This window comes from Cannabis sativa, chromosome X, assembly GCF_029168945.1.
Source record: "Cannabis sativa cultivar Pink pepper isolate KNU-18-1 chromosome X, ASM2916894v1, whole genome shotgun sequence".
Classification (NCBI taxonomy): Eukaryota; Viridiplantae; Streptophyta; class Magnoliopsida; order Rosales; family Cannabaceae; genus Cannabis; species Cannabis sativa.
Window position 1 is genome coordinate 1136259 of NC_083610.1, and position 25269 is coordinate 1161527.

Sequence of the window (25269 nt, forward strand, 5' to 3'; positions counted from 1 at the left end):
ATTTGTTTTAGCATCCGAAATAATTTTTTAGTCAAATTTTTTCTCATGGTCATGTACGTTATGGTTATTTAAAACATTCTACAAAATTTTAAGAAATTTGGAAAAATTTAACACGCCGAAAACTACGTTCAAACAGTGTGTTGCACGCGTGACTATTTTATTTTATACGCGTATAAAATAGATTGTTCGAACATTGTTTTCTATATTGTAAATTATTTGAAATTTCTCAAAATTTTATAAGTCGTCTTAAATAGTTAATGTACATAAATATGAAAAAAAAAATTAGACTAAAAATTTTTTCTAGATGCCGAAACAAGTCAGGGTGTATCAGTACAACCTTTTTAAGGGGTGCATTGTAGAATCACCCTAAATTATTAAGAAAAAAGGAAAAGAAAATAATAATAAAAAAAAATATATCGGATACTTCTACCATGCACCCTTTAAAATAGATTTATTGATGCGCTTTCTAATTGTTTTAGTATCTGGAAGAATTTTTAGTTTAATTTTTTTTCGTTGTGGTCTATGTTATACTTATTTAAGACATCATGTATTCGAAAAAAATATAATACGCCAAAAATAGGGTTCAAACAGTCTATTGCACGTGAGATTCTTTTATTTTATATTATACGCATGTAAAATAATTTTTCTGAATTTCTCAAAATTTTACAGGATATGCTAAATAATTAAAACGTATAGGATTATGAAAAAACAAATGGACTAAAGTATTTTTCGAGATATCGAAACAGATATAAGGAATGCATATGTGGACCCTTTTTAAAAGGGGTCCATTAATTTTTCAAGCACATATATTTGTTTGGAAGCTTCTATAATGCACACTCTTAAAAAATGTGTAGTGATACACCTCTATCTGTTTTGTCATCTAGGATAATTTTTTAGTCATTTTTTTATAGTCATATACTCTATCCAATCTAATTACAACTAACTGATTCAATTACAACCGATTATCAAATATTAGATGTCGAATTGCGATCAAATCAGATTGAATGATATTTCTAATATCTAATTAGATTGGTTCAAATGTTGGATGGGGTGTCTAAAATACAATAAATTTAATATTCAATCAAATTAATTAGTATTTTATTTAGTTTCAATGAGCAATTAAATTTTATGTTGTTATACAAGTATATAAGAAAATTAAAATTAAAATTTCACTTTTTTTGGAGGATTCGGATAGATCAAATTTAATAAATACTGGATTTAGATATTGGATGGATCTAATTTGATTCAAAAAAATATAAATCTAAAATATTAGATAAATTCGAACTAATCTAGTAGATATATATGAAATACATTTAATAGATAAGACGATCAAATTTAACACCTATGTATTAGGGGTGAATATCGATCGGTTTGGTCAATTTTTTTCCCTAAAAATTTAGAATTTGATTTTTGATTTTAGCGGTAAAAATTCAAAAGAGAAAAAGAGAAAGGATTGATGCTTATATTTGTTTAAAAAAAGAAGGAAGAATTGATGCTTACCTATTGTTCCAAAAGGAAAAAGAATTTATGCTTTGTATGTAACCAAACATTTTTTTAAAAAAATATATATATTTAATATAAAAAAAAAAAGAATTTTTCTTTTTATCTTTAATAATATGTTATCTTAGTATTTTATTGCAATTAAGTACAAACCATTAATTTTTGTTGTTGAATAATAATGTGGCAACAATTATGTAACACAAAAAAATATTTAAAACAAAAAATTAAATAAAAAATTAGTATCAAAAATATGTTGTCACCTAGAGTTGAAGAAAGAGGGTGGAGGTGGAAGAGTTGGGTAGAAGCAAAAATGTCCAATGTAGAGAAGATAGAGAACGAAAGGTACAAATAGAGAGACCAAGAAATTTTATTAACTTTCAATTTTTTAACTTAAAGTGTCAATTACCATAAAAAGTTAACATGTCGTTGTCAGTACAATCTCATAATAAGTTAACATACCTTATCAGTACAAATCTATTACCGAGTTTTACACATTTGATTGAATAAATAATTTGACAAATTACTTACCACTTAAGATGCATATTGGTATAATACAGTCTTAGACATCTTAAGGGACCTAATAATAGGAGTGTTGTAATCCGCAATGTGTAGTTCTAAACTTCAACTAATCTGGACCAAATTATTTGAGACAACCAAATAAATTTGGTGTGAATTATTCGATCAATCCGAACCATTTAAAATTCTCTGGGTTGGTCACAGTTTTAGAAATCTCGCTAGCAGCTCAAATCAAACCAATTCACATAATTATTTTATATATACTTAATATATATGGATGAAATGTTGATGTATAGGAACAATTATAGGTAGAATATTAATATTGATACTAATTTTTTTATTATTATTTATGTATTAAAAACTTATTAAAAGTAAAAAACCAAAAAAATAAAAATAAAAAAATGAACAATTTTTGTAAAAGAAAAATTAGAAATATTAACCAATTCGTTTTTGAGTAGATTGGTTTAGTTTAGTTTGATAATTGATCTAGTTTGGTAAACAAATCGGTAAACACCCCTACCTAATAGCTATGCTCATTATTCTATGACATTAACTTGAAGATTCTCATTTTATGGTTTTTTTGTAAGAATATGATAAAAATGCCATATTTATCATTAAAAAAATTCAAGCCCAAGCCCAAGCCCATCTAAACCCTGCTTCTCAAATGCTCTTCCTTCTTCTTCTTCTTCTTCAAACTCTGGTTTGGCTCAGTCGAAAAAGTTCTTCTCTCAAAACTCCATAAACACACAGGTAAGCAAGCCCTTAGATTCCCTTTCTTATTGATATTAATATTTACAGTAATATTCTTCGTTGCTTTAATTTGTTCTAATTTAATCATAAAATGGCGAGCTCACTACTGAGAGGAAGAAGAATAATCACCAAAATACTCTCCACAAGTCCAAAATTCCCACCAAATTCTTACCCAGTTTCACAATCCAACCAAAACCCATCTCCCCAACTTCCCCAAATCCAAAACCCTTCAAGGGTTTTACAGGTTTGTGTGTTCTCAACTCAGTTTCCCGAGTACGAAATGCCCTCAGTGACTTGGGGTGTGGTTCAGGGAAGAAAAGAGAAGCTTGTGTCTAGGGTTATAATATGTGATTACTTAAAGAGCTTAGGCATAATTACTGATGAATTAGAGAGCTTAGAATTGCCTTCTACAGTTGAGGTTATGAGAGAACGAGTTGAGTTCATAATGAGGTTAGGATTAACTGTTGATGACATAAATGAGTACCCTTTAATGCTTGGATGTAGTGTTAGAAAAAATCTTATACCTGTTTTAGGTTACTTGGAGAAGATTGGTATTCAAAGATCAAAACTTGGTGAGTTTGTTAAGAATTATCCTCAAGTTTTACATGCTAGTGTTGTTGTTGAGCTTGCTCCTGTTATTAAATCGCTTCGCGGACTCGATGTTGAGAAGGAAGATATTGGTTATGTTTTGATGAAGTATCCTGAAATACTTGGGTTTAAGCTTGAAGGAACAATGAGTACCTCAGTTGCTTATCTTGTTAGTATTGGTGTTAATCCTAGAGATATTGGTCCAATGGTAACTCAGTACCCTTATTTTTTGGGAATGAGAGTTGGGACAATGATTAAACCACTTGTTGATTACTTAGTTTCATTGGGTTTGCCTAAGAAGATTTTATCTAGGATGTTGGAGAAGAGGGCTTATATACTTGGTTATGATCTTGATGAGACAGTTAAGCCTAATGTGGAATGTTTGTTGAGTTTTGGAGTTAGAAAAGAATCACTTGCATCTGTTATAGCTCAGTATCCACAAATCATTGGGTTACCATTGAAAGCTAAGATGTCTTCACAACAATACTTTTTCAATTTGAAGCTCAAGGTTGATCCCGAAGGCTTTGCTCGAGTAATGGAGAAGATGCCACAGATTATCAGTCTTAACCAAAATGTGATACTGAAACCTGTTGAGTTTCTGCTCGGACGGGGATTACCATCCGGTGATGTAGCTAAGATGGTTGTGAAATGCCCACAGTTGGTTGCGTTGAGAGTTGATCGAATGAAGAACAGTTATTATTTTTTCAAGAGTGAGATGGGGAGACCATTGCAAGAGCTTGTAGAGTTTCCTGAATACTTTACTTATAGTTTAGAGTCTAGGATTAAACCTAGGTACAATAGGTTACAGAACAAGGGTATTAGGACATCATTGAATTGGTTCTTGAATTGTAGTGACCAGAGATTTGAAGAGAGGTTACAAGGGGATTATATTGAACCAGAAAGATCAGGGCCATCATTTTGTATGGGTGGAAAATTAGAGCTACCTGGTAGTGAGATTGTGTCTGATGATGAAGAAGAAGAGAGTGACAATGAAGTACTTTACAAAAGAACTGTTTCTCTTTGATGATGATTTTGTTTTCGTAAAAACTCTGTTTATTCATTTTCAGTTCAAGATTTTGTTTCTATTATCTCTTATCTGTTTTTGGTTTTTGTCATTTTTTGCTAGCAAAGTTCTCATTCTGTTTATTCATATATGTATGTAGTAATATTGCTTAGTAATATATTACATAGATACCATGTGTGTATAGATTTTAGGTTAAATACTCAGTCTTTTATAAAAAAGTTACAGATTCAATTTTTTATTTTGTTAAATGATAATTCAGATTTTTTGTTTTCTAGAATGGTATAGAAATGATCCTAAACTTGATTTTTGTCAATTTTTTTTTTAATATAACCAACTTGAAATTAGTTTCTACGTTTTAGCACGAATAAATGCCAAGAATGTAACAATTCTTGTAATAACACTTCTAAGGTAGGTTATTATTAATTCTTTCATTTGATGAAAATTGAGTTCATCGTCTATTTTATATTATTTTGAAAAATACAAAGTTTAATTGATAATTTGTTGGAGATTATATCGAATAATGACCATGTCAAAAAGGAAATGAAAGCATTCTGCAACTTTGGGTACATAATTTTCATACAAAACATTTTGTGTATGTGATTTCTTATTTTTGACTCATGTCTCAAATGTTTGACTGTTGTATTTATTTATTAATTCTTAAGACATTAGGCAAATTTTATTAACTATGTTAATCCAACAAACACAACAACTATAATCCTATAATAAAGATTGAGAAGTTTATTTGTCACCAAATTAGCCAATGCCAATATTGTTTCCAGGAATGCCAACGGGATTTGTCGATTTCTCCTCCCGAAACGGTAGATCAACCGAAATTGTTAAGTACTCCCGTCTTTGAAGAGACGGTTCAAACAATTGACGGCGGCAAACCATGACTGATAAAACTTCTTTTGTGTCTTTCGAAGCTTTTGGATCCAAATAAATAAAATTGCATCTAATTAAGAGATGTTTATGTGTAGAGAGCTAACTCTTGTGCCCAAATCCAACAAGTAATAAAATGGTCAATGGTGAGGAGACTGATATTCACATTGTTAAGTATAGCAAATAATATATTAACAAAAAATAAAAGCTTGAAAAATTCAAACTATCCAGTCCAGTAAGGTATAGTACATAACACAATAAATACTTATTTTATTTATTTTAGAAATACTTTAAAGATACACACTAATACAATACACAACCAAATAGAAGTTATTTATATATAGACTTTTCATGGACCAAACATGTAAATAAAAATTAGTTCGATAATAAAACTTACATCTGTTTTTCATTTATGTAGTTATTATTATTTATTAATATGTAAAATAATTTAAGCTTAAAGTATCAAACCAGAAGAATTTAACTTCTTATGGACTAGTTTTTTAACACGTTCTACTGTAGCCGAATTAAGATGATTAATCCAGTCTCCCACTTCTCCTTTTCTGAAATAACTTTTATTTTCAAAATATGGCATGAATTTTCCATGTTTATTCACATCCAATTCCTTCAAATTTTTCAAACTACAAAGCTCCAATATTTCATCAACAATACCTAGTGCCTCTTCCTCCAAAGAAAAAGGAAACCCAACAAACTCAGCCAACCTTTTCACTTGAGTTTTAGTGTCCTTTTTCAACTCTTCATACTTGAAAAACATAACCTTTTGAGGATTCTCTACACTTTGCTTCCAATATCCAAGAATATGGCTCCAAAATGGCCCATAAACTTCCTCACCATTGCAATATGCATCCACAAACTCCTCTAAAGTCCACTTTGAAGAACAATGGTCGAGATGATCACTATCATCAGCTTGATTTGCAAAATGCCAATGAGAAATGATGGTATCAAGAGGGTTTCGACATATATAGATAATTCGAGACTGCGATTTTGTAATAGATTTTGGTAAAGAGTCATAAGGTATGTGAGTGGAGAATAGTCTTGGAGATGGAATATTTTTTATTAGAGGGGGATTTTTTTGGTTTCTTGTATACAAATTAAACTCAAAAAAGGGTACAAGCTCATGAGGGTTAGAACTAAGCAAAGGGGTGTTGGAGAGTGTGGTGTTGGCTCTATTGACGATTGAGAACAAAAGGGCTTTCAACCAAGTGGTGCCTGATTTTGGCTTTGAGGCTATAATTATGTCTTCATCAAGAGCTTGGAAGTGATTTTGGAATGAAATTATGTTGGGAACAATTGTTGGTGGACACCAAAAGTTTTGGTACAAGCAAAGAGTACTATTAGATCCTAACCATCCTTTGGTTTTAGGGAGTTGGGAAACAAATGACTCTTTTTCCTTGTTTTGATCTTCATAGCTATATAACTCATTCTCATGTTGTTGGGTACTTATCATCATGGAATCACTCATATTGAATTAATCTATATGAGACTTTGAAGAAAAGTTGGAATAGCAAAATGGTTATTTATAGATTCATGTAGAAGCAAAAATCAATTGATAGATATTAATTACATTGTGTAATAAATAAGTATTTACTTAAGAGGTACTTTAGTTATTACACCACTAAATTCAATTTGGTGTTTTCTTTGTTTGACATTAATTACGAACTTTTAACCTTATAGTAACTACAATGTAACTAAAGTTATATTTAATGTTTTATTAAAAAGACTTAATTTATGATATGATGATAAATTTTGTTATACGCATGTTATAAGTTATCAAAGAAGTATTAATAATTCTCTAAAAAAAAAAGAAGTATTAATAATAAGAGAATCGTTATTATGTTATAATGGTGTCTAACACCATTATGAGATAATACTTTCTACACGTTAAAATGTTGACAGTATTTTTCGAAAGTTTAAATATATTTTAATTAAAATAATTTATGTATGCAATTAATATACAGTTATATATACAAATACAAGAGTGGTTGCAGAATTGTTTAACATTATTAAACTATTAATAAACAACATTAATCACTTTGCTAATTACCAATTAATTAATGAGTGATTTAAGAGGGGAACACATGGGTTACTCTAGGAATCAAAAGTAAGACATCAACCGTATTTTTTTTGGTATAAATTATTATATTTTAGTATACTAAAAGAAAGTTACGTGCAAGGCACGTATACTTAGTTTTATGTTAGGTGCTCTATAATTTAATTGAGAAAGATTCAATAAATAATCATATAATTTAAAATGGTTTAAAAACTAATTTTAATTAGTGTGTGGGGTTATTTGAAAATCAATAATAGTGAAAAGTCAAATTTAAAATTTGCAGAAAGAGAAAAGGAGAATGGAGATTAGCTTGAAATATATTTAAAAAATAATAATGCTACACACTTACTATGGACACTTAACTCGAGCCGGTAATAATAAAATTATAAAGAATAGGGGTAGCAGGCATATAACTGGACATATGAAAGAAAGAATATAAAAAACAAGAAATATGATAGCTTCCAAATAATATTATAACAAAGCAAATGCTCTCCAAATTTATCTTAATATCATTCTTCTCTTGAAGCCTCTCATCAATTTCATAGCACTCCATGATAGATTCAACAAAAAATGTGTTTATGTATATTTGGATTCAACAAAATATATGTGTTTATGTATATTTGTTTTGAGCAAATCAGTAAACATATATTTTCAACAAATTAACCCGATAAACTCAAGATCCACATATATATAGCTAAGTATTCAAATACAATTGTAAAATCTAAACTTAAAACAAAATCAAATGGACAATTCATGCTCAACTAAAGCTATATATATACTGTTATGATTACATCAACCCAAATATTCTTACTTGCTATAACACAATTATAAAAATTAAAAAGTATAATTTGAGATATATAGACTAAAATCATCCAAATAAACAAATAAATTAGTTACACATAGAATTATAAATGATACTTTTTTTAGAGTGTGTTTGAAGCTTATGTGAAATTTTTTGGATCTCTTCACTACTATTTTTTTATCTCTATTTTTTTTGTATAAATATATATGTATATAGAAAATTTATATCAAAAAAATGAAAAATATACGTACATATATTTTATTGTTGTTAATTAAATTCAAAATAGTATAGTAATAGAGAAAATTTAGAAATTAGATTTTTATTATCAATTTTTGTTTATTTAAAATAATTAACTTTAATAAAAATAAAAATTAGAAAAAATGAGAGATATACGTACAAGATTAGGTATATATATTTTGTTGGTTTTAATTAAATTCAAAATTATGATTACATCAACCCAAATATTCTTACTTGCTATAACCGAATTATAAAAATTAAAAAATATAATTTGAGATATATAGACTAAAATCATCCAAATAAACAAATAAATTAGTTACACATAAAATTATAAATGATATTTTTTTTAGAGTGTGTTTGAAGCTTATGTGAAATTTTTTGAATCTCTTCACTACTATTTTTTATCTCTATTTTTTTTTTGTATAAATATATATGTATATAGAAAATTTATATTAAAAAAATGAAAAATATACGTACATATATTTTATTGTTGTTAATTAAATTCAAAATAGTACAGTAATAGAGAAAATTTAGAAATTAGATTTTTATTATGAATTTTTATTTATTTAAAATAATTAACTTTAATAAAAAAAATTAGAAAAAAGGAGAGATATACGTAAAGATTAGGTATATATATTTTGTTGGTTTTAATTAAATTCAAAATAGGATAGTAAATTTATGGTTTAAATAATATTACATGAGAACAATATATAATATCGTATATATATAAATAATATCAGTTCAAATATCAAATATCAGTTTAAATGGGATTTGTTTTATTTTTATTTTATTATTTTATTATATATAAATAATATTTTATTATTTTATTAAATATAAATAAAAAATCACACCCATGAATTTTTCATAAACCAAGAATTCAGTTATATAGGCACACTTTATATAGAATAGATACTCGCTCTAGAAATTAATTTCAGGTTAGTTATGTTTAAAAAAAATAATTAATATTGAGGTTTGGATATTATTTTGTAAATATTTTTAAAAATACATGTTTTTTTTTTTGAAGGAAAATGGTAACATTATTAATAAGAAGATTCAACCATTACAATAGAAAGAAAATCAGCGGGAACATTATCCTCGCTAAAAATACGATCTGGATACAAACAATAGTCACGAGCAAGACAATGTGCAGCTTTGTTTACAGAACGTTTTACAAAATTAATTGTGACTAACGGCAGATCAGCTATAAAAGAACGACAAGCCGCCACCTGAATAAAAATTTATGATTTAACTAAAAATTTATAGGATTTAATTTATGATTTAACTAAAAAATTTATGAGTAACTTTTAGAAAAGTCTTAAATAATATTTACTTATAAATATATATATATATATTTTGACAATTTATAAATATATATATTAGTATTATGTATTTAAGAGAAAAATAAAACATTATCCTATATTAATGAGTACATAATATATATTTTGAGAGAGAAAATTTATATATATTTTGAGAAATCGTTATATATCTGTTATTAAAGATCTGCTATATATCTATAGATATTTAATAAATTAGAACAAATATGTTTACGGTGATTTTTTTATCTTAAAAAATGAATTTAAATTTGAATTTTATATATATTTATAAGGGAATTTAAATAAAATATTTAAAACAAAGATAATTGGAGGCTAGGGCTCTTGATTTTATCTTTTATATAAATAAGAATGAGTATAGCAATATATCTTTAATTAAGAAATAAGTAATTAAAAACACATTTAAAGATAATTGAAGGCTTAGGTCGTTGATCTTTTTTTTAAAAAAAATAAAATAAAATAAAAAAGTGTGAATATAATTCGAATTTAATCAGGAAATCAAAAACATCAACCCCTATATATATGGATGAAGACTAATGTATTATTCATTATTTACTTTTATTAAAAAAAAAAAAAGTGATAGAATAATGGGGTTCAGCCAATGCATGAAACAAAATGATGGCGATTTTGATGGTGAAGATGTTGTTACTCGAGAGATGAAAGTTTTGTGTAATTTTGAGCGTGAAGATGTTGTTATTCGAGAGATGAAAAGTCTCAAGAATTTGTCACTAAACACTAATAATAATCGTTATGATTATTCAAAAGCTCTTTCTCTAAACAATTCTCATCAATTTGACGAGAAGAGTCTTTCGCTAGAGAAGAAGAATATGGAAAAGTTTTCGGAGAAGCTTTCTAGGTTGGATTCCTATGTAGAGGAAGTGATTAGAGTGATTCCATCATCTCGACAGAATGATGATGATGATGATGATGATAAATACCTTCAGAGACTACAGAAATTTGGTGGCTTAATAACTGCACTAAGCGTTGTGCAAAAGTTAATAGCGAAACATAAGAGAGAAATTAATGTCGATATGGAGATGCTAAACAATCATTAGATTGATATAATTTCTGAAAGACCGATAGTTGCATAAATTAAAAGATATTTTCTTATTAGTTTAGTTTAGATTATTTTACATTATTAATAATTAATTGTAATTGATCACACTTTGTCAATATGATGATCAATTGTAATTAAATGATATAAGTATTAATTTTTCTTCCTTTTTTACTGCTAAGAATTTCATGGTTAAAAAATAAATGAAAAAATAAAAGCATTTTAGTTATCATTTTATTGGTTAAGCCCTTTATTTTTCATTATTAATTTATATGTCACCAAATTAATGATGCTTACCAATATTGTTTCCAAATATATAATATAATAAAAATTAATTTACTGATTTTCTTTGAAATATTTTAAAATTATTACAATATCTAACAAGTCTTGAATAATAAGTATAATTCCCTTTAAGAAAAATTTACAATAATAGTAATAAAGTGAAATTTACATATAACTACATGGATTACTTAGAAAACAATATGAAGTATTTAAAATGAAAAAAAATATATAATACATATCCTATACGAATAATCCATGCACACCAGAAGTTGAAAATGAGGTTTGTTAGGTTTGGAAGTTGAAAAAAAAAAAGGATTAAGAGCTCATACACATTCAGAAGAAAAAATCAAATGAAAAACCAGTTCCTCTCAACAATATTTCCATAAATTACAATTAACACAGTTAACAGTTCTTATAAGCAAAAACATGAAATTTTGCAGCTATGACTATCAAAACTGTTATTAACCAAAATTTTGAAACTTGACATTTTGTGCAAGCAACATATCCATATATTGGAAAATATTAGTTAGACAAGGATAAATAAACTCACATCAAATAGAAGAAAAATAATCTATGTCACTAATGCACATGATTTCCTTCTTACAAGTTGCTTATTGATACTCAGCAATCTCGAAAACTCGAGCAGTTCCATCGAGCGATACTGAAACAAGATAATCTTTATTGGCAGAAATAGAAAGACCTTGGATGACATCCGAGTGCCCGCTAAAGGTTCTTACACAGTCACCCGAGAGACAATCCCATATTCGAACTTTTCCATCAGCGCATCCAGTTGCTATGAACCTAGTTTCACCGAGCCATGTCAAGCAAGTAACCCCATCCTGCCCAAAATGAAATTCATTCTGTGAGTGATCGAAGTTCTAGAAAGCAGCACAACTAATTCATCGATACTAAATGAAACTCTTAACTTACCTCATGTTCACCTGTACAACGGGGCGATGAATGCTGCAAATCCCAGATAATAAGCTTCTTATCCATACTACCTGTTGCAGCCCAAGGGGAACTGCCGTACACAATTCGCACAGTTGCAAAATATTCAACAACGAAGATACCAAAATGCACACACAATCTTTGTTATGATAATCACATATTATAGGGTTCATAATTTCACAGTACCTTGGTGCAAACGCGAGGCATTCTATTGAATCTGTATGAGATACCAGAGAAGTAACAACCTGAAATGGTTAGCATATTAGTTTTATAGGCCTATAAACACCCATCAAAATCAGTTTGATCATTCTATGCAGTCACACTTTTAAGTAGATATATTAATATAATTTTGAAAAGATAAGATAAATTTACCCTTCCGGTAGATATATTTACAATGTGAACAGAGCCATTCTTTGAACCAGTAAGGGCAAGAGATGAATCAGGGCTTATTGCCAAAGATGTAATTCCTTCAGTGTGATATGGATATCCTACAGGAAAATTAGCGTTCAAGAAACCAACTTAGCAAACCGAAATTGCACCACAGGCAAGAAAGGTGGAAAAAAGTTCTAAACTTGATATAGTTGAAGAATTTGCAAATAACTATGGCAATTCACAAACACCTAGAGTGGTTATCCAGCATAAAGGAAAAAAAAATCATGGTATGGTTGTTCATACTTGTCGATCTTTTCGAAGTTCATTTTAACCGTTTCAGCTAACAATGTTGTTCATGAATTATTTAATTCCCACTTCAGTACCATTTTCTTCAAAACCACCTATTATTAAACATTTGAATCTATTGAATCTATAATACATCATCTAAATTGGTGGAGGTATTTGAACTAGAATAAGAGAAAAAGGTGGGACACTGAGAAGACTTGAACAAGCACGTTAAGAAAGGCCGAGGAAAACACACCCAACAGTAAAGATAAGCATTTATCATAATAACACTAGTTGCGTTGAATAAAAGACCAGCTAAAACCATTCAATGTTCGGCCAATAACACCGCTCATGATTAGATGTGCATGCATCTAGGGTAGACGGTAAACTTGCATCGATGGATAATTTTCTATTTTTTTTATTTGAATTGTCATGCAGTGAAGGATGTATGAAAAAGACTTTTTGCATTGCCTCGAAATGTCGGAAGTTTTAGTTACATATTTCAAATCCATTATTACAGGATGCATTCCAATGAAGTCCACATATCATCATCTTAAATTTGTAGAACCCTAAGACAATCTATCAGATTTCACTAAGTTCAACATTCAATTACTTTTAACTATGAAAAACAAAAAACAAAGAACTGGAAATTTCAGAGCAAGAATCAAGGACATACCTCTTACAGCATGAATATTGTCACCAGTTTTAGGATTCCATATTATTAAAGATGCATCATCAGATCCAGTACATATTGTTTTACCTTAAAAATGAATAACAAAAGGATAGAGACAAAGGAAATGAGAGACTTGCACAGCAAATTTGTAAAGCACGAAAAGGAAAACATTATCAAAGAACAAGAGAAGAGGTTAGCATTACCATCAGGAGTAAATTCACCACAAGTTACAGTGCTGCTGTGACCTTGAAACATGTTAAGATAGGTGCCTTTGTCAGCATTCCACATCCAAACGGTGGAATCCTGGGAACCTGCTAACACGAGATGCCCTCTAGGATGCCATCTGACCCACTGAAACTCACATTGCTCAAACTCAGTTTCAATAGCTATAACAGTATCACATCAATCAATATTGCCTCACAAGCTAACCTCAATTCCATCTCCAGGACCATCAAGCACACACTTGAGATCTCCTGTGGAAGTGTCCCATATTTGGATGACCCCGTCAAAGCTTCCAGATGCAAGCAACTGCCCATCAGAACTATATGCCAAACTAGACACAGAATCCTTGTGACCTACAAATAAGTTTAAAACAATGAAACCAATATGAAATCAAATTAATCGCAAATGTAAAACAATGAAGAAAGAACACAAAGCGTATTGCTATTTCTGATGCTCATACCTTGAAGCTCAAAAGCCCAATCTCCTTGACCGATCTTCCAAAGAAAACCTTTGTCATCTCCACCCCCAGTTGCTACTAACAAGGCATCTGTTGGGCTGCAAGCAACCGAGTATAGCTCGTCTGCACACATAGTTGTCAAGGAAATTATGTAATATAACTCACAGCAGAATCAAACCCTACAATCTTCAGATACATAAGATTCAACATATTGCTAAGTAAACAAAAACATGGGAATAAACCATAAGACTAACCACACCAAACCCATCATAAGTTGCACAAAAGACATTATGAAACTCGTAAAGGGAATGAAGTTTCATTAACAAATGAAAATGAAGCAAAGAAAGCATTATGTATTACCAGTATGACCCGTGAATATGTGCATAGAATCATCAGGCTCATCTGAAAAAAGAAGAAGAGAATACACCAATCAATTCAACTTGGTATCAAAGCCATTAATAATAATAGACTTTGACATTCCTAAATTTGTAAGCACATACCAGCCATTTCAGCTTCAGAGGCACCCTCTTCATCGTCCACATCAGGAAGGTCTGCATGGCATAAAATATCAACAAAGTTAATTATGAAAAAGAGATAAATTTATATATATTATATATATATATAAATATAGAGAGAGAGAGAGAGAGAGAGAGAGAGAGAGAGAGAGAGATACCTTCATCATCTACATTAATTTCCTGGAGAATGTCAGACTCATCAAGGAAAACTTCACCATGATCATTATTCTCATTCTCAGGATTGTTCATCTTCTTCTGCTGCATCATATCCAAACAAAGTCACTCAGTCACTTACCGTAAGCATTCAAAATGATCAGAACAAACACAACTAATACTTCAAAATGTCATTGTGGAATCATATCAAACACTTAATGAGCACGAAACTAACACATTTCAGTGAGGAATTTAATCAAACACTTTACAGGCACAAACTTCATCACAACAGAAAAATCACAAAAACAAAAAAAAACTGTATTGATTGCGCAAAAACATATTTGTTATGGAAAAAAAAAATAAACACACAAAAATCTGTACTGGGAAATAAATTAAGCACTAAACTCAACCAAAATACTCACCAAAAATCCCTAATCTTTTATCAAAATATTCTCTTTCTTGGGCAGCTAAGAAAAAGAAAAAAAAAAGCCAATTTTGACTACAATAATTTCTTACAAAAAGAAAAAAGTTTGCTCTTTAATCTGTTTCTCTTCGTTTTTCCAGAAAAAAAAAGAACAACTCAACAGAAATGTTTCTTATGAAAAGCAAAATCATACCTGTGGGATTGAAGAGATAGAGAACCGTGAGGTGAGAAAGGAGAGAGAAAGAGAGGCGTGAGGTGAAGACGAGGAAGAGCAACTCAGAAAAAGCTTACATATTTATACTTATTATTTTAAAACCAGTAATTTCTGATAAATAATTAAATTTTATTTTTAATGATAAATTATATTACTATATAAATTTTATAATTACTAAATCAATGGCTAGGTACATAATTAAACTTAAATTTTATAACATAATTAAATTTAAATTTAGGCATATTATTATTATCAATAATTAAATGTAGTAGTAATTTACAAACAAAAATTAAACTTTAAGTATTTAAATATTAAATTAGTCTTTTAAAATTAATAGAGTTTAATAAAATATATAAAATTACATGAGATACATACGTTTTTACTTTGAACTAATTAAACAAATTAGAATTTTTTATTTCTAAATTTATAGCAATAAGAGGGATTTTTTCTTTTTCGGCCAGGCCCACCGATTTTTCTTGGGCATAGGTGCGACTTAGTTATGATTATGTTTTGCTGTTGCGATTCGATTTTTTCTATTGCGATTAATTTAATCTCTGTAACATAATTTGAGTGTTTTAGTCTTGTCTGTGTGACAGTATTTTATTTTGTTTTGTTTCGTTGTTAGTACTTCTTTGTTCTTCAATGGTTCCCATCAAATTAATGTTAGTGGTTAGTAGTCCAGTTACGTACCTTGCACAATAATTAATGTTCAATCTACAAGGTTGAATGAACCTGATCTAACAGTTTCCATTATTGTACCTTTTAAGGATATATGAAAATTGAATATAAGTGTTCTTAAAGTTAACTGTGATGCAACAATCTTTATGTTTTTTTTGTCAAACGATTTAGGAATTAAGCGACTAACTATTTGTCTCATTTATCTAATTCTAATCCTGTTTGTATCTCCAATAGGGAAATATCGTGATTAGATTGCAGATTATTATTATAACTAATTACTATTAATAAAATTACATCATTTACTAAAAAATTAATAAAGTTTATACTTTTGTAATAAAAAATAATTAACTCGGTGATCAAAATTACACATGATTAACGAAGCAGCAATCCACAGTTGGCGGCGACACTTTCTCGAACTAGGATAGCTCATTGTCTAACTGAAAGGTATGCTTTGCAAACTATGAACTGCAAAATTCTTATCGCAAGTCACATGAGATAAAACCGTTCCCAAAAATTTAAACAATAAAATTATAACATCATCAAATAATATCCCTAACTCAAAGAACACTTTTTCTCTGTTGATAGTTTCAAGAGACATTTGAAATAAACAAGTAATTAGATAAAAACTATTTACAAAATAAATAGATATAAAAAGTAAATTAGCATAGTAAAATTTAAATTAAGAATAAAACTTAATTACATTATTTTAACTCCCAAAAAAAAACCTTTTTTTTTTTTTTAATTATATATTCCAATTCAAAAAAACAAGCATTTGAAAATCCAACTTCAGTTGGATACAATCCAACCCTGTTTTTCTCTCTCCGCCGCCGCCATTACCGCCGCGGCGCCGACTGTTCTTAGAGACTTCAAGATCTTACTTTTTTTCCACAATGATTCATAAATGTGAAATATGAATGAATATTTCTTCTAAAGGCTCTGAGGAATGAAACCTCTTCTTCATCATTATTCAAGTTCGAAGCTTCAGCATCGTTACTCAGTGAAAGACCTCCGAACATGTATAACCTTATTACAATCTTGTGCAAATGAGAGAAATCTGATTAAAGGTAAGCAAGTTCACTCATTTATGGTCACCAATGGCTTCCTTATTAACTCTCCTCCTTCAATTACAAGTGTTATTAATATGTACTCAAAGTGTCAAAGAATGAACGAAGCTGTTTCTGTTTTTAATCATCCGAGTGATGAAGATCGTAACGTGTTCGCATTCAATGCTGTGATAGCTGGATTCATTGCTAATGAGAGATCCAAAGATGGGTTTGAGTTTTACAGAAGAATGCGTGAAGTGGGTGTTGTTGTTCCTGATAAGTATACTTTTCCTTGTGTAATTAAAGCTTGTTTTGATTCAATTGAGGTTAGGAAGATTCATGGGTTGTTGTTTAAACTTGGGTTGGATTTGGATATCTTTGTTGGTAGTGCTTTGGTTAATACTTACTTGAAATTTGGGTTAATGGAGTATGCACAACAAGTGTTTGTGAAAATGCCTGAGAAAGATGTTGTGTTGTGGAATGCTATGGTTAATGGGTATGCACAGATTGGGTGTTTTGATGAAGCTTTGGAGATGTTTAGGATTATGAGTAGAGAAGGTTTTGTTGTGCCAAGTAGTTATACAGTTACTGGGGTGTTGTCGATTTTCGCAGTGACAGGAGATATCTACAATGGAAGAGGTGTTCATGGTTTTGTGGTGAAAATGGGGTATGATTCTGGTGTTACTGTTTTAAATGCTTTGATTGATGTTTATGGGAAATGTAAGTGTAATAATGATGCATTGAATATTTTTGAGATGATGAATGAGAAGGATATTTTTTCATGGAACTCAATTATATCTGTTCTTGAACAATGTGGTGATCATGATGGTACAATTAGGCTTTTTGATAGGATGTTAAGGGTTGGAGTTTTGCCTGATTTGGTTACTATAACTACAGTTCTTCCGGCTTGTTCTAATCTAGCTGCGTTAATGCACGGTAGAGAGATTCATGGATACATGATTCGTAAATCGTTGGGAAACAATGGCGATTGTCAACACAAGTTTATCGACGATGTGTTGATGAACAATGCTCTTATGGACATGTATGCGAAATGTGGGAGTATGAGAATTGCTCATAAGATTTTCGATAAGATGAGTAGTAAAGACACAGCTTCATGGAATATTATGATAATGGGATACGGTATGCATGGAAATGGCAATGAGGCGCTAAACATGTTTGCTCGAATGGGTGAGGCGAATTTCAAGCCTGATGAGGTCACACTAGTTGGTGTACTATCAGCTTGCAATCATGCTGGTTTGTTAAGACAAGGGCGCAAGTTTTTCTCCCAAATGACAACGAAATACAGCGTGGTTCCAACCATCGAGCACTATACTTGTGTGATTGACATGCTCGGTAGAGCTGGGAAACTTAAGGAGGCATACGAAATGGTACTAACAATGCCAATCGAGGCCAACCCTGTCGTGTGGAGAGCCTTATTGGCAGCATGTCGGCTTCATGGTGATGCAGACCTTGCCAAGGTTGCTGCAGAACGAGTAATCGAGCTTGAACCAGGGCATTGTGGTAGTTATGTTCTGATATCCAATATTTATGGAGTAGATGGTCAATATGAAGAAGTATCAGAAGTTAGAGAAACAATGAGACAACAAAATGTGAAGAAAACACCTGGTTGTAGTTGGATTGAGCTCAAGGAAGGTGTAAATACTTTTGTTACTGGTGATAGGGGCCATCCAGATGCCCATTTGATTTATTCTGAATTGAATTCATTAACTGCTAACCTTTGTGATCATGGATATGTGCCCCATATCTAATCTAACTAGAGCTGTTGGTTTTAAAATGCAAAACAAAGAAAACTATGTATCAAAAGAGAAGGCTTTTTGATATTCTTACTTCCATTGTTGTTACACCCTTTGTACAGAGTTGAGCGCTTTGTTTTTGTTTGTACTTACAATTTTGACACAATGTTAATGTTGAGAGCAGATTTTATACAATCGAAAGAATAGGTAAAATTATCAGAGTATTCGGTTATTGATGTATAGTTAGGATCGTATTCTAGTGAAAAAGTTTACTTTAGGAAGAATAAAGTTATTATTTATGATTAAAGGTTGTGACTATTTACAGTATTGGGATTTTTGACCTTTCTTAAAAATTCACAAATTTATCGACGTGTACGCTTACAAATTTTTTAATTTGATATTTGTAGGATTTTTTTAAATATCACGTTCAACTATGTGATCTCTTAAAGGTTATTCGTTATACTTACATTTTCCACACCTAAACGTGATGAGAGTATATTAGAGTCAGTCTCACATTGTTAATGTGCAAAAATAAAATAAAAGTTTTTACAAAAATAACGGATTTTGGGCAAAAGTCTATAATTTTACTGTCACACGAATTTTTTTACAAAAATACTATTTTTTTATAAAACAATCATAAAACAACAAAATAGAACAATTAAAACAATAGTGGAAGAACTAAAAAACAACCGTGGAACAACAGTAAATACACATCATAAAACTTACACAATATTTTTGAAAAAAAAAATCATCCCACAGTAAAAAAAATAAAAAAAGTTGAAAATTTTAATATGTGCTATAAAAACCTTAATAAAATACCATATATAAGATAAATGGACTACACCTCCTATTGTAATTAATTTTAAGATGGAAGCTCATGTATTTTACAATTCTAACAAACCGTATTCAAGATGACTTACTTTGATTTTTTTTTAAAAAAAAAACAACAAAAAAGAAAAATGATAAAAAAATTTCAAATAAACATTTGGCATCAATTTCTTTTTCCATATTAATTTTGGTGTCGTTTGGTAACACTTTTATTTTCTAATTTTTTAATCACAAAATGAAAGTAAAATTTTTGTTTTTGAAAAACAAAAATGCGTTCTGTAACTACTTTTGTTTTTTAATTTTAAAAACAAAAAACAAAAGTGTATTCTGTAAAGTTTATTTTTATTTTTTGATTTTATTTAAGTCGGGTCTAAGAATGACATTTTCATTAGTACATATTGAAAGAGTAACTTGTAGTATAAATTTAAACTGTATTTTTAAGACTTCTGTAAATAGTCATTAAGTGTTAAGTTAATAGCCACACACACGACAATTTTAATTGATCAAAGTCATTAAATTTTATTTGTTATTTAAAAATTAATTTAAATATAATAAAAAAAATAACGTGTAAATAATAACCACACTTAGGTACCTACAGAAATTCCATAAATATAACTTAGTATTATTACTGTCAAAAATTAAACTTAAGTATTTATTTACAACCGATAGTTAAACTTAAGTATTTACGCCGCAAATTACTCAAATTGAAATACAAAAGTTATGGTTAATAATTTACCATTATTTTTAACCGTTTTTCCTTACCCAAGAGGACAAGTTTTGTTACATGCCAAAAACTATATTTTATTTTGTCCCTAAATTTTGTTTTAGATACTTGTAGTACTACTCTATTTTGTGGATACTTTATTGGCAATAATACTAATATAAGGTTCAGTTAAGTTGATCAGTTAATTCAATTGAATCATATTTTAAGTAAGCTGTCACAATCACAACAGTTAACAAATGCCTCTATTCTGTAAGAGGAAGAAGGAACCTATGGAGTTCACCAATAATCGAAATGTATGGTATGGTTTCGGGGAAGTAGATTCTAAAGTTTCGAGCTTTTCCTTGGACGACAATGTCAAGCAACTAGGGTAGAAGAAACCCCCAAACCAGCTTAGCTTACAACCAATCGAGATCTCAAAAAAAAGAAGAAAAACAAATCAAGACATCACAAGAGGTTGCATAGAAGACTTCATTTCAATGCTTGCATTCAGAATCTACTATTAGAAAAATCTGAGTTCGGGTTTTGCAATCGGTACAATAACAAAATTAGATTGCAAGACTGGTTCCTAACATCAAACAAAAAATAAGAAAAAGAGCCTAAGTACTCACCATTATCTGAAACTAGCAAAGCGAGCGAATCTAACGTTCCATCACAGCCTCATCAAAGTTCCAGTCTCTAACAATATCCCTTCTCACGGCACAGCTTCTGACTAACCGAGGGGTACCTGTTATACTACTGGTTGGCATTGAAGGTTGCGGGGTTACTTTAGATGTTGATAAGGAAGAACTCGTCGTGTGAGTAGGTAGTGATGATCTCCAGGTGGTTAAGCAGTTGGCAATAGCAGAACATCTACCATTATTATCGGAACTTGAAACCGAGTAACTCCTGAATGAGTGTGATGGACTTTCTACATTGTGGCATGCAAGACATGCTAGGCTCATATTTGGACCGGAGAATTTCCACCAATGCAAAACTGTGCTATGCTGCAATTCATTATTCATATCGAAAAGCAAAAAGAATTAGTACTATGGATTCGTCAACAGAAGATTCTACAGCTATTTCGTGGCATCACATGGAGACTAAATATTCACGACGCAAAAAGAAATCAAAGAAGACCGAGTAAAATATTTAGAATGTTGTAGAATCCTTACCAATTTCCTCTAATACTGGATTAATCAGGAGTAGAATTTTCATTTGAGTTGTTTTAAACATCACAAAGTAAAGGAGATAATCCAACATAACACATAGAGAATAATCATATTTGAAACATAAGTGATTCAAACATGCTATGATGCTACACAGGCACAAAAAAAAGTTCATATATATCTGAGAGGAAGGAAATATGGATTATGAGATATAACCGATGATGTCGATTTTTATAACCAAGATATTGGGATCATGCCAAAGTAAAGTAACTTGGTTTTCCTATGTCATTTTCCACATGTATTGTTATGCAATTATCCGAATTACAAAACCTTTTCTTATACCTCTACCACTAAATCTAAAAGCCAAAGAGAGAAACATCTCCACAATATCAGAAAAACCTCACTAGTAAACTTTCCAAGAGTAATAACCAACTGAAAAACTTTCACCTTTTCACTGATCACCTTTCAAGACACTAGAAATAATTGAAATTAATCATGTACCCTGATGAGCTATGCAAACAGGTTAGATCCTCTCTTGTTTTTTATTTTATTTTTCCTAAGGCCTAGATCCTCTGAAAGTGTAAAGGTTCACTTTCAAACCAAAATCTTGCAATTATTTGTTTTTATTTTTTAAAAAAACTGGCCGAGGAACCAGCTGGCCCAAGTTTGCAAGGGCCAGTGCGATCCTGATTGGCAGAGTGCAAAGGTCACTCCCGTGCTCCATAGCAGATTACTGCGGCAGAGGGTTTGGAATGCCAATCTAGGTCGGGTGATCCTACCCGATGAAACGCGCCAACGGATATAGTTATCCTAAGGAAGGAACGTCCCCACAAACCAAAAGGTTTCCAAAGAATAGTACGAGAGATATTGCATCAGTAGTAGCACTATGCCAGGGAAACCAGTAACCCAAAGCACAACGTGGTGACATCGCGATTTGAGCCAGGGGGTATTTTGGGCCCCCCAGTGGCTTGTTTTTTTTTTTTCCGCTAAAATCTTGAAATTATTCATGGTACTACAATTCTAAGCAAACCTCTAACCTTTCACTATCATACCAATTGAAGTCTTAGAAAACACTCATTTTCATGATAAGAATGGTGAAAATCAATCTAGAATTTCTGATCAAATAATGCTCAATTAACACAACAATTACCTTGAAACATAGATAGTAACACAATCTTACTTATACATACACAGAAAGAAAAAATGCCAAAATTAAACCACATGTAAATAGTCTAACAAAATTTACATCTGTAATCTGTATCTCACAGTATCCAACCAGGTAATAACATAGTAACATGAATGAATAGATAATCATTACATGAAAATGTTGAACCATGATAATCAAACTTAAACCTTCAAACATTTATAAAGGAGTGGAATGGATATGGGTTATAGCCTTATAGGTAGCATGTCAAAATAAACTGAATTAAACCAACAAGCTAATTCATTTTGAGTATAAAACATTCCTAAATTCCCCAAACTCTTTGGAAAAGTTGATGTGTAAGTTCTGATGCTACCACCAGGCAACACCCTTGAATCTAAGCTGACATGGATTGTCATTAAAGTTATAGATTCTGTTGCTATATAAATATATATACATGTGTGTATTTGTAACTCTTGACAATTAATCGTTCAAGTGGTTGAGTGTTTAACCCAAAGATTAAATTTTTCCTCGTCCTAATACACAAAATTAATATTTCTCTGCTGACTTTTCTTTCTTAGAATTCTTCATTCATCAAATGGAAAATTTTCAAAATTCAAATTTTACGTATTCCATGCCTAAAGAGGAAAACCCATCATCCAAACTAACCAATAATCTCAAAAAGACACAAAATTTATACAATCAAAAACTCACAAGAATCAATTACAATTAGGAAATAAAAAAAAATTAATAATTGACTTGAATCTGTAGCAATTAAGCAATAAGGATTACCTGATAGCGATAAAGGGTCTACCGGAGTACCAAAATGGAGAGAAAAAATCTAGGGTTTGTATGTGAATTTGAAGAGAAAACGCAGTGATTGATTGTATTGAAGAAAGGGGGTAGTTAAAAAAGGAGAAAACTTTGGTTAGATAGATGAAAGAGAAGAATATGATGAGGAAGATTGGAATAGGGTTTGGAGAGAAGGAGAAAAAGGTGTGAGTGTTTGTGAAGAGAATAACAATGGCGGGTAAGGTGGATTGGATTGGTTGGGAAATGGAGAAAGAAAAGGATCTGATGTGGTATGGTATGGTCTCTCTGCCCAGTTGAGACTTGAGAGAGTGAAGAGTGGACTTTGTTTTGTTTTGTATTTTTCCGAAACTATATTTTATTTATTTATTTGGTCTTAAAAAATATATATTATTTGATTGTTTATTTTCCAAATGATAAAAGGAACTGGGTGTTATATTAATAGGATAATTAGGATAATTAGGTGTTATTTGTTGATTTATAGTTTTTTTTTTTTATTTATTTATGGTTGTTTTTATGTTGTTGTTGAGATGTTTTATAGTTGTTATTGTTTATGTCTTTTTTTATTGTGTATATTTTCAATTTATTCTAAATAATATTTTTGTTGTATGTATGTGTATTTGTTTTGTATTTTTATGTTTTTAGTTGTTTTTCCGTTTATAGTTAATTTTTTAACTCAAAAAGAAAAAAAGAAAAAAAAAAATTGAAAGAATAAAGTTGTAACAACAAATTTTATGAAAAAAATAATATAATAGTACAAAAAGATAATCAAGTTGTCAAAACTAAGTAAAAAAAAATTGTAATATAAAAACATATTAAGGAGTTGAAAGTATTTTACTAATTGCAATTAGGTCAATATTTTGTTACTTTTATGTTGCTATGTAGTTATATTTTTGTTGTTTTATAATTATTTTCATATTGTTTGTTAAGTTGTTCAGAGTTGTTTTTAATTATTTTTGAGTTATTTTTTTTATTTTATTGAAACACAGTATATTTTTGTAATTTAAAACTTTAAATACAATATTTTTGTAAAGTTAGTACAATAAAAATAAAAACTCGGTGTCCTAATAGTTTTGTAAATTTTTTCCCATTTAATAGTATTTTGTAAGTTCCCTTAGATATAAGTGTGAGATTTTTACACAAAATATCTAAAAATTGCACTTTCTTTATATTTTTACAGGTTTTTTACTTGTATTTTTTCTTTAAAAATCAATGTTCATGTTACTTTTATATAGTGATAATGTGAAAATAATATTATTTTTTTTTGAAAATAACGTAAAAACAATTATATGTGTTTATAAAAAAAATAAAAAAAAAATAAAAACAAGTTTAAATCCATCAAAATGTTAAAAAAAAATATAGATCCGTATTTTTGTAAACATTTTGTTATTTTTTGGTATATATTTATGAAAATATCCATTTAAGGGGAGTATAGAATAGTTCTATACCTAATTTTTTTTTTTGACGATAAAGAGACTTCAGCAACAGATGAAGTTACATAACTGGAACAGATAACTCCTAATGTCATCCACCACATTCGAGAGTGCAGATATATCTCGCTTTTGTCCACAAATCCGATCAACTAAAAGCCTGGAGCAGTCTCAATGACAGCAATTGGAATTTTGATATGATAGCACCAGACCAGGCTTGCTCTCAGCGCTAAAGCTTCAGCCATCAAAGGCTGGAAATCACCAGTAGCAGGAATAGAAAGACCAGCAACAACCCTGCCACTCCAATCTTTAATAACAGCCCCAAAACTAAGCTTGCCTTGATCTGTACTCAGAGCCGCAACAGTATTAAGTTGATAGAAGCCCGGTGTGACATGTCGTGGCTTTCCAGGAGCAAGTAAGGG

General features: G+C 30.0%; 5 protein-coding genes across 7 annotated transcripts; 2 read left to right on the top strand and 3 right to left on the bottom strand.

The window, feature by feature from the left end:
* Positions 1-2710: 2710 nt before the first annotated feature.
* On the top strand, positions 2711-4650 carry LOC115705074 (transcription termination factor MTERF4, chloroplastic). Its single transcript, XM_030632316.2, has one exon. The coding sequence runs from the start codon at positions 2858-2860 to the stop codon at positions 4376-4378; it is 1521 nt and encodes a 506-aa protein (XP_030488176.1). The 5' UTR covers positions 2711-2857; the 3' UTR covers positions 4379-4650.
* An 857-nt stretch (positions 4651-5507) lies between these two features.
* On the bottom strand, positions 5508-6951 carry LOC133031721 (cytosolic sulfotransferase 5-like). The gene has a single exon (XM_061105311.1). The coding sequence runs from the start codon at positions 6735-6737 to the stop codon at positions 5712-5714; it is 1026 nt and encodes a 341-aa protein (XP_060961294.1). The 5' UTR covers positions 6738-6951; the 3' UTR covers positions 5508-5711.
* A 4457-nt stretch (positions 6952-11408) lies between these two features.
* On the bottom strand, positions 11409-15403 carry LOC115705084 (uncharacterized). 2 transcript variants are annotated; one of them, XM_030632332.2, is made up of 12 exons: positions 15274-15403; positions 14662-14757; positions 14489-14539; positions 14349-14390; positions 13992-14111; positions 13739-13884; positions 13513-13660; positions 13313-13396; positions 12352-12467; positions 12166-12224; positions 11962-12052; positions 11409-11870 (listed from the first exon to the last, which is right to left on the bottom strand). In XM_030632332.2, exons 2-12 carry the CDS (start codon positions 14750-14752, stop codon positions 11643-11645), a joined length of 1176 nt encoding a protein of 391 aa, XP_030488192.2. In that variant the 5' UTR covers positions 14753-14757; positions 15274-15403; the 3' UTR covers positions 11409-11642. The 2 variants fall into 2 exon arrangements, with proteins under 2 accessions (XP_030488192.2, XP_030488184.2); XM_030632324.2 differs by having other exon boundaries at positions 14662-14761; positions 15274-15397.
* Positions 15404-16522: 1119 nt separating this feature from the next.
* On the top strand, positions 16523-18854 carry LOC115705159 (pentatricopeptide repeat-containing protein At3g14730). Of its 2 annotated transcripts, XM_030632414.2 has the most exons (2): positions 16727-17036; positions 17211-18854. In XM_030632414.2, exons 1-2 carry the CDS (start codon positions 16916-16918, stop codon positions 18782-18784), a joined length of 1695 nt encoding a protein of 564 aa, XP_030488274.2. In that variant the 5' UTR covers positions 16727-16915; the 3' UTR covers positions 18785-18854. The 2 variants fall into 2 exon arrangements, with proteins under 2 accessions (XP_030488266.2, XP_030488274.2); XM_030632406.2 differs by having other exon boundaries at positions 16523-18854.
* A 1921-nt stretch (positions 18855-20775) lies between these two features.
* LOC115705172 (uncharacterized) lies at positions 20776-23766 on the bottom strand. Its single transcript, XM_030632424.2, has 2 exons — positions 23400-23766; positions 20776-21304 (listed from the first exon to the last, which is right to left on the bottom strand). The coding sequence occupies exon 2, from the start codon at positions 21260-21262 to the stop codon at positions 20960-20962; it is 303 nt and encodes a 100-aa protein (XP_030488284.2). The 5' UTR covers positions 21263-21304; positions 23400-23766; the 3' UTR covers positions 20776-20959.
* Positions 23767-25269: the final 1503 nt, after the last annotated feature.